Consider the following 10,287-nt stretch of genomic DNA (forward strand, 5'->3'; position numbering starts at 1 on the left):
ATTGGAGTATTTATTATAAATAATGTATTTTTGCGCATCATTTTTTAAATTCATGTGCCCTTTAATCAAATAATGTAATCTTTAGTCAAAATAACTTCCCTCCCTCTTGCAGCGACATTTCTTCTCTTTTCTGATGATGTGTTTGTTGGCGTGAGGGCGGACATGAGGTCGACAAATAGAATATCACAACCATCCAATCAATATCCAACAGGCAAAATCAAGTCCCATCCTACATTATTTCTTGTTCAAGAAGCCATTTCACTTGGATATACATCAAAATAGTAAAGAAAAAACTTTTGCAACTTTCGTTTCATGTCGACTTTAATTGTCCTAGCACTGGAACTATTTTTCTCAGTAGATGAATTTCTGGTGATGTAATTCCTATGAGTCGACTCTTCATGTAAACAGTCCTTTACTGGTACTGTTCCACAAATCATGTGAATGTTAGACATTAATGTACTTTTAAATGGTGAACTTTCAAATGATTAGTGTTTTTAAATGTTTATCCAATGTACTGCCTGTTAGACTTCCATTGTAAATGTATTATTGTTTGTTTTTACATGCTGAAGAACATGTCAAAATTATTTTCTATGGCAAGAAAGTTTTTAACTACTATTAAACCCAGAATATTCCTTGAACACAAATTACACTATTAAAAGTTTAATGCTGGTATATCTTATGAATAATTCTCAATTCTCATCCCAGTTGGATCCACGCAGAAGCCCATACTGCTAATTAAACGTGGCATTCTCATTTCCTGCAGACAATGTCGGTTAAAAGGAGTAATTTGGTTCTACTGTGGACAGGCATGTCAATAGTAATACACCAGAAATCCCATAACTTGTATAAGTCATCACTTTTTGCTTAAAGCAGCTTTGGGATCAGTTTCCTTCAGGAAATTGGAGAACATAGGGAAATATTCTTGTGTTGGTAGATCAATTCCTATTAATAAACATATGTGTTTGATGTTATATATATATATATATATATATATATATATATATATATATATATACATACATACACAAACATATGTGTGTGTGTGTATGTATATTATGTATGTATATATATATATATATATATATATATATATATATATATATATATATATATATATATATATACTGTATGCCATGTAATTACATTCATATGTCATGGTGATAGCTTTACAGAAGAGAACATACAGTAGAATGCACATTTCCATTACCAGAACAATGTTGTTTTTTCAATGTTGTCACATGCAACCCATTACTAGGGTTATGTTTTTAAAAAGTGAACTATTAAGTCAACAGTCCACTTTGATCCATCAGGTACTCTCAATGATAATTCTTTGTGCTGTATTTTATATGAAACACATTCTTAATATTTTAATATGAAAAGTATTGAACTGACAGAACGTCCTTCGAGGTTTTAATGGAGGGGACAATACAGATCTATGTGTTGAAACATTCAAACCGCAGGGGTAGAAACATCTCCCTGTCTTTGTGCTGTTGTAAGTCTAAAGGAGTGTCGGCACACTATTCCTTGGTGCAAATTACTTTTAGATGAAAGGAGATGCAATTTGCTGTTAACACTTTGCAGAGCCATTTAAATGCTCGTCCTGCCTGTAAGTCCATACGAGATGATGACTGCTAAACAACTACAGAGCCATTGTGAGTTTAAAGATCTAAGGTGCACAAATTTGTTGTATGACAACAACCAAAAGTGTTTAATGATTAGGAACCTTCTTAAATGGTGAACAAAACTCTGCAAAGTTGTCTTTCCTAGCAATAGAGAAGCATCCGCACAGCAAGATCCAGAAATGATGTTTAAAATGTTCTTATTTCAAGTATATATGTTTTTATATATTATATATCATTCACCCCTCATAGAGCTTTGTGTAGATGCATTGATGAAGATGATGAGAATATCTTACAAATGTAAAGAGCTCTACTCATCTGTGCTCTTTTATTGTACTCACAGTGTAGAATTTAGCTAGGTCACATTGTTGCAAAGATGCAACCAGCACAATTTCATGTAACAAGGACATGGACAGCAAGACCTTGAACGTACAGTAGAGAGAAATGAAGCACTTCCAAACTCAATTCCCACGGTGTAGTGTAAACCAGCATAGATGGGAAACAAACCATGATGACAAGCAGATCAGCCATGGCAAGGTGTGCCAATGAAAAAATTGGTGATGGTATGAAGTTTCTTAAATTTGGAGACCACATAAATCACCAGAGAGATGCAATGAATCCACCAGTATGAATCCTCGACAGTGTTGAGTTCACTTCAGGAATCCTTTCAGTATCCTCACCTGAACAATGTAAATAGAAAGAGGGACAGTTTATAGACAAGATAGATATTCAGAATAATAGATAGAACAATTTAAAAATAGCCAGATAGACAGTTAGATATATAGATAGATAGATAGATAGATAGATAGATAGATAGATAGATAGATAGATAGATAGATAGATAGATAGACAGACAGACAGAATAAGAGTTATATAGAAAGATAGATAATAGAGAATAATAGATACAACTATAAAAATAGACAGAAAGACAGATATATAGATAGATAGAAAAATAGACATACAGATAGATATACAGACAGAATAATAGATACAAATATAAAAATAGAAAGACAGATATATAGATAGATAGATAGACAGACAGAATAATAGAAAAACAGACAGATAGATAGATGGTAGACAGACAGACAGATAGATGATAGATAGATAGACAAAAACCAGACAGAATAATAGATAAAACAACAGAAAAATAAACAGACAGACAGACAGACAGACAGATAGATAGATAGATAGATAGATAGATAGATAGATAGATAGATAGACAGATAGATAGATAGATAGATAGATAGATAGATAGATAGATAGATAGATAGATAGATAGATAGATAGATAGATAGATAGATAGATAGATAGATAGATAGATAGATAGATAGATATTTGGTTTACTGTTGTCACCTCAGACATCTGTTGCGTTGAGATGTGTCGTCACCATATCTTGAGCTTCCAAAGCCTTTTTTGGTTTGATGCGAACCGATGGGGTAGGCTGGCCTTCGATGTGCAACGAATCAAGCCGTTCTTTGCAACGGAAGACCGCAACAAAGGCGCTGCGGTAGTTACGGTTCATCCAACCATACACCAGTGGGTTGGCGAACGTCGAGCACATGGCCACAATGTGGAAAACTGTGTAAAGAAGCCGGAAGTCCTTCATGTCCAACACGCTGTGGTCAATGTCAATGGCGAGTTGGAAGGCGTGAAAAGGCAACCAGCTGACTGCAAACACCACAACCTGCAACAGACCAGGTGAGAGGTTATCTGCATGCGTGCTGCATCACGACCGGGCAAGCTGCAATAAAAACGCCTGATTGCTCTACATGCTGGTATAATTCTCTATATTATTGCCAACTATAACCTCTTTTAAAATAACTGTGAAGGAAATAGCTCTGAAATATTTGGGTTACAGAAAACTGCTTCTTATGTTGGAATACTCTTGGGAAAGAAGCATGCTGTTCTAGCAGTCCTGGCTCAAGAGAATAAACAGAGAAAGTACACAAACTATAAATGTGGAAGGTCCTTGTTGTGAACATCAGAACACATCTACTGTAGAAATACAGGTTATAAATTTGCTAGTGATAGGCTGACACAATGTCCGATGCAAGTGATATTTGCTCTTGTCAAGATTATTGGAAGGCTTTCAATAATCTTGACCAAGAAGTTACTCTAAAAAATTAATGAATTACTAGCTACTAATTACATCTTTAACAGTGTAATTATATTACTTTACTACTTACTTTCTCTAAGATATATTGCATTATGTATCACTATTTACTTTCTTAATCCCTTATCAATCTCGACCAGTTGAACAATACAAGGATAAACATGAAACTGCTTTATTAATTCTTTCAAACAAATAACATAAAATGTAATAAATTATTCTTGAACTTACCAAAATATTTAAAGGGAGATGATTACATTAAAACACACACATTTTAACATTTGACAATACATTCTGATGCTAAGCCCACTATTGTGTTACATAGAATTGTTCTATAGTCTATGCAGTATTTAATGCAATTAAATCAGAAGTAACTGTAATTAAATTAAAGAAAAATTAAGAGTAATCCCTTACTTTACTTTTTCCAAGGGAAAATTAACTTAATGACATGTATTAATTACTTAGTAATACATTACACCCAACATTGGTGTTAACATGGCCAAATATCAGCCTTTTTAGCCTGTTTTAATGTATTTTATATAATTTTTTTTCTCAACTTTTATTGTTATTTTTATTTATTTTCATTCTTTTAATTCCTTCTATGCAAAGCTCTTTGAAATACCACTCCGTATGAAATGTGCTAAATAAATAAATTTGCCTTGCCTTGGCTTTTCATAATCTATAAAATACTTTCCATAACACGTGTGTGTATATGTAGCCTATATATATGCATGCACACACGCACACACGCACACACACACACACACACACACACACACACACACACACACACACACACACACACACACACACACACACACACACACACACACACACACACACACACACATATATATTTATATAGGCTTTTTGCTGTCTTCTATGTGTCAAATTCTAAAATGATACAAAGATTCAGAATCAGGAATATGATATTCACTTGGTAAAGCTGGTAACTGTACACACCATGGTTACCAGCATCTTGGTGGTCTTACGGCGGCGGTGGTGCCTGTCGCTGCGACCAACTGGGCTGACATGATTGCGGAGTTTACTCCAGATACGGATGTAGGCAAAAGAGATGATAGCCAGAGGCAATATATATTGCAGCAGCAGCGTGGAGATTCTGGAGAAAGAAAACACAGCCGTCATTGATGCAATAGCATCGAGTGTCATTATGCTACTGTTAAAGATGATTTCATAAAACATGTACTTTTGTTCCAAAATTAAACTAGCCATGACTCATTTTAGCTGTAATTTATCTGTTACAGAAAAAAAACAAAGCTTTCAAAGATAAAAATATAGTAAAAATATAGAGTAAAACTATGAGCATATACAGCAACCTTCAGTCAAAATCTAAATAATTCTCAATGTTTCAGGTTATCAAAATCCAGATGATGTCTGTTTATATAGATAAATCATCACAAATATGTATATTTATCTATAATATATGCAGATCTTTGAGCTTTCAGTGCAATTGCGAAACAGTGGCACTTGATAAATGAACACCGCATACATTTGCGGCATCTTGAGGGCACGAGGAAACTGTAATAATGCGTTTATTACAAATATGCATGTCTCATACTCACGAGTATAGAGTGCTGTCTGTACTACTGTCAGGCCATTTCTCTCCACAAACCTCAATGGAGTCATCTGGAGAAAGATCTACAATCCCATACTCTCTGAATATGGCCAGTGGGCTCGCCAAGATAGCACTTACTACCCAGGTGATGGCAATGACCAGAAAGCAGGTGTCCTTTGTCATTCGAGTGTCTAGGTGGTAAACGATGCATCTATGCCGGTCCAGTGCAATTACATTTAATGTAATTGTAGAGACGTGGACAGCGAGACCTTGAGCGTACGGCAGAGTGAAACAAAGTACTTGTCCAAACTTCCATTCCCTGAGGAGAGTGTAAGCCAGCGTGAACGGGAGACACAATGTGTTGACGAGTAGATCGGCCACGGCTAGGTTTGCAATGAAGAAGTTGGTGACGGTACGAAGTGTCTTAAATTTGTAAACCACATAAATCACCAGGGAGTTACCCACAACGCCCAAAATGATGATGGTAGAGTAAGCCAAGATCAGAACCACCTGGACCCCGAGAAGCTTGGTGCTGTCCCCCAGCTCTAGCAGAGGATGATTCAGAGACATGTCAGGTGAATCCTCCCCAATGGCCAGGTCTTTGCTCCCAGAGGAGCCATTGATTAAGCTGATGGAATCCATTTAACACATGGCCATGATAGATTTTAGAGAAAGACCAAGCTGTCCTTAGGTTTGACAACCTGAAAACACAGGTTTGAATTGACATTAGCAATCATTTCAGATAGATGGATGAATGAATGAATGGATGGAAGGGTCAGTGGGTGAGTGGAAGGACGGACAGAGAAATACAGATAGATTAGGCAATAAAATACACAGAAAATAATAAACATTATACACAAATTCACACAAAAAGTTTGGACTGTTTATCATGACTGTATATGATAAGGCTTGAAGAACTAATCGTGTTTTTGAAAATCGTTCCTTAAATAATTGTAAAACGTATACTGTAATAAATTACATCTACCATTAATCTTTAAAAATTAGACTATTTCGAATTTACATGCATATCATACTTACTACGTAGTGACTCTCCCGAGCTATTAATATTTTATACTATCCTCTCAGAGAGAGTCTGTCAGAATAAAAAAAAACCTTGGCGTGACCAAATTGTTTCATTTCCAACAGCGAAAGAAGCCGTATCGAGTTATTCTGAGGCAACTTGTCAGGTCACTTTCATTAGGGTAAAATGTATTCTGCGGGTTAAAAACTCATTACGCACGGCTTGCCTGCGCTCGAGCACACTCCTTCAGCGTCTTTATCTGAGAGACAAATAGGTACATGAAACCATTATCACTAGGAGACCTAAACACACACCAGAGACCGTGGAAACTTCATGGCACACTTCCCAGGACACGGACACCGACAGCGAAATGGTCCGTGAAGGACCGCACGAGGCGCACAAACTAAACGAAGAAGAAATTCTGAAACGTACAAATGTTCGTAGCCTGTATTATTAATGTCCGTTTGATGAAAATACGTGTTTGGACTAACAATGGATTATATTGGAATGACTTACCAATTTCCAGGCAGCGCATTCACCTCACCGTCTCCAATAATACGTAGTGCGAGTCAGGATACATCACCATCAGTTAAATAGAGATCTTTAGAAATGGTATGTAGCTTTATCTATATTGATTAAAAAATAAATAAATAAACAAGTACAAGCTCTTCTGTTTGCTTTTTCAATCAATATGTTTTCCTGAATGAAAGGTTGATGTTTCAGGTGAGGTGGGCTTGTGGAGCTCAACCGTCTCTCTGACGCTCGCGACTGCATTACATCCATCCACACAAGCCAAACCCACTAGGTCAGCGGGTGGGAGAGACGGATCACGATGGTTAGGTTCAGTTGAATAACAGAAAAAAATAACCTATGCATGCTTTATGATTTTTATCAAACTCCACCATTCAATATTTGGGTAAAAAACAAAAAACAATACAACCACTAAGGCAACAATATTAAACAATGTGTTATAGGCTAAATGTCGCAGTTTCATAGTCTGTCATTTATTCATTTCATTTGCGTTTGGTAAAAACAATGGTTTGAAATCTGTGCTTTATAAATTTTGTGTTATATAATTGTTTTAAAATTTAGATTTTGCTGATGGGTTATCAATGTTTTTTTTTTTTTGTGGTATTTTCTCTAGCAAAGGCACTGTACAATGACAAGAGAAATTTACTGAATTGTAATTGGAAAACAGGCATTTAACATGGGTTCTGCATTCTGGGCAATGATGGGCACCCTGAAATATATATAGGCCCTATAAACCTTCTCAAACTTCAAACTTTAAGGCAGTTTGAACTTTAAAAAAAAAACGTAAAAATAATAAACCCATGCCAGAGACGCCAGATCGAGCGGGTCGAGTAAGACCGGTTATATTTGTTGCCCAGAGGACCGGTTACATTTGGTGCCGTGACCCGGGTGGGAGTGAGGTTTAGGGTGGGAGTATAACGGACGTAGGCCAGTAAGAACTGTGCATGTAAACCTCACTCCCCTGGCCTCAGGAGGCACTCTAGCAACTGGCTGCGTTCTTTAGCGCCCTTGTTAGCTCGCCCAGAGACGCCGTTTCGAGTCCTAGTCGGAGCGAGTCGAGTAAGACCGGTTATATTTGCTACCTCAGTCCAAATTCTCAATTCACTGCTGAATGGAGAACGACTCTGTTAGACGCATAGTGTTATGCTCGAGTGTTCTGTCATTCTTTAAACGCTCACCATGAGTTTATTCCATGGAAGGCAAATTCTGTTAAAAAAGAACATCATGGGTTTGGAATGACATGAGGGGGGTAAATGATTTTTCATTTTTGGACGAACTATATTAACCCAGTCAGAGCGACACATTTGTAACTCTCACTCTGTTCAAACACATTCTGTTTTTGCATGTTTAAATGTGTACAAATTTATGTACACACTAATAACAGTGGACACAACACTGTGCGAGGGAGTCATTAAAATGCTCACATTCACTTTTGTGACTGAGTCTCTCATGTTTGTTGTGACTAACAGATGAAGCCCTCAAGTCAGAAACAGTGACTCTAATGGTGTGTTTACAGCAGTCTGTCCATCACACAGTGTATGTACTAATTATGCTGAATACAGCTAACTATTGATGCATGTTGAAATATCTTGTCATGAGAAATCACATTAATTTTCTGCCCAAATGCATTTTTGTAAACTTCTGTCAAACCAATAAACAAACTAGGCAGATATAATATATACATAACATAACAAATCTAACGGTGTGTGCATGTGTTTTTGTGCCCCGAGAAAGTGTGTGCTTTCATGCATATTTGTGTGTTTTTTTATTTTAATATACTTATGCAGCAAAAGGTTCACAGTTGGCCAAAGGCATACGGCTGTGATATATATTGGCATATACTGTGTGTGTGTTTTGCCATGTTTCTGTGCTTTAGTCTTAGAAAATGTGTGTTTTTAATATATTTACCAAGCAGCAGGGTAGAAGCTGTCTATGAGAGTTTGGCTGTGATATATTACGTGGGTTTAATGATGGAGATTAGACCGGCCTTTTGCACAGCCTTTCCCAGCAGTGAGCTGCCTTCCAATTCCTCTTATCGCTGCACCATTAGATGTGTGACACAAAAAAAGTAAAGAAATTGAAAACTCTGTTCTGTTCATCTTAAACTTTCTAGTAGTTGCAGTCCTTTTAAAATGAGCTTTAAGCTTTTTTTTTCAGCCTAAAATGATCTGAAAACGATTGCATTTGTGTTCAAATCTTTTGTGTTTGTCAATGTCACTGTTGTAAGACTATTTGTACTATTGGCATTTAGATTAAAACAAACCTTATGTCTAACTATATATATTCTAAGTATTTAGTTCAGAAAATATAAATTTAATATAAATTAAATATATTACAAACTCCCCCATCCCCATCCTCTTTAACATTTTAAGTTGATGTCAACTGTTCAGGTCCACCTCATTTAATATCCCCTTATTGCTTTGCATAATATAACAATTACAAAGGGCTTTGATTTTGAAAAGGTAAATTTTTTCAATTTATCAAAACTCATAGAATACTGATTATTACATATATAGTATTTAAACACACATTATATTAAGATGATGTAAATTCAGAATCATAAAATGAATTGTTCATTCAACAATAAAAAACAAAATAAAATTTTGTTCCAAACCAATATGTTACTTTTTCTGTAAAACACACAAAAATAATCTTTAAAAAAATCTTTTTTTCCTCATACAACAATGGTTCATTGTTACTACTTTTCTGTCATGAAAGTGGTCCATATGACTTATTGTCCAATGACATTATATTCCAAGTATTCAAACGTCATATTTAAGTTGAATATTATCAGTGAATAACGACTTAAATTTTCAACATAAAATTTAACATAAAGCTGTCACCTGACCTCAGAAGACTTGTAATATAGTTGTATTGATCACTTTTATAGTTTGACATTTCATCTGATCTCTCTGTGTTAGTCCCTCTCTCTCTCTGCATCTCCTCATCTGCCCTTTGTACGAGTTTAGAAGAAAAGCCTGGAGCCCAGTTACTTCCAACCCACCTCTCTTTCCCTCTCTCCCTTGCAAGTACAGACGAAGCAGCGCAAGACAAACATTTAACTATATTTGGGAGGGATGTACTGTATATCCTCTATACTCACATATCAGAGGCTATCCGTCATTTGACATTTAGATGTGCTTGCACAGCAGCAGTATCATGATGTATACCAGTGTATAAAAGATGTATTGCTCAGTTGCACAGAGTAATGAAATCTTGGTGGCGATATGAACATTTCTGCAATGGAAGGACTTTGTACCAATGGATTAAATTGTGTACGATGCTAAATTTTAAGGAAGGCAGTTTGGTTAAATTATGTGACAGATTTCACTGGGTGGGAATGATGACAGAGAGAAGTTATTTTTGATATGCGTGTGGGAAATAAATAGTCATCATGTAATCAAGTATCATCTCTTTGTATCATTAGTTG

The 10,287-nt window shown here is 35.9% G+C and overlaps 1 protein-coding gene across 2 annotated transcripts; it reads right to left on the reverse strand.

Annotated features, from left to right (window-relative positions):
- Positions 1-1,397: 1,397 nt before the first annotated feature.
- On the reverse strand, positions 1,398-7,096 carry npy2rl (neuropeptide Y receptor Y2, like). Of its 2 annotated transcripts, XM_077205237.1 has the most exons (6): positions 6,843-7,096; positions 6,641-6,729; positions 5,313-6,006; positions 4,693-4,849; positions 2,973-3,303; positions 1,398-2,299 (listed from the first exon to the last, which is right to left on the reverse strand). In XM_077205237.1, exons 3-5 carry the CDS (start codon positions 5,945-5,947, stop codon positions 2,974-2,976), a joined length of 1,122 nt encoding a protein of 373 aa, XP_077061352.1. In that variant the 5' UTR covers positions 5,948-6,006; positions 6,641-6,729; positions 6,843-7,096; the 3' UTR covers positions 1,398-2,299; position 2,973. The 2 variants fall into 2 exon arrangements, with proteins under 2 accessions (XP_077061352.1, XP_077061351.1); XM_077205236.1 differs by lacking the exon at positions 6,641-6,729.
- Between the last annotated feature and the right edge of the window lie 3,191 nt (positions 7,097-10,287).

Source organism: Siphateles boraxobius, unplaced genomic scaffold, assembly GCF_051911475.1.
Source record: "Siphateles boraxobius isolate OS27281-9 unplaced genomic scaffold, OSU_SipBor_1 53, whole genome shotgun sequence".
NCBI lineage: Eukaryota > Metazoa > Chordata > Actinopteri > Cypriniformes > Leuciscidae > Siphateles > Siphateles boraxobius.

Excerpts from the sequence above, each read along its gene's own strand:
- npy2rl (XM_077205236.1), bottom strand. The coding sequence starts at position 5,947 with ATGGATTCCATCAGCTTAATCAATGGCTCCTCTGGGAGCAAAGACCTG. Across the intron at positions 4,850-5,312 it reads ACAGACAGCACTCTATACTC|AATCTCCACGCTGCTGCTGC; the intron begins GTGAGTATGAGA and ends TTCTTTCTCCAG. Across the intron at positions 3,304-4,692 it reads CCAAGATGCTGGTAACCATG|GTTGTGGTGTTTGCAGTCAG; the intron begins GTGTGTACAGTT and ends GGTCTGTTGCAG.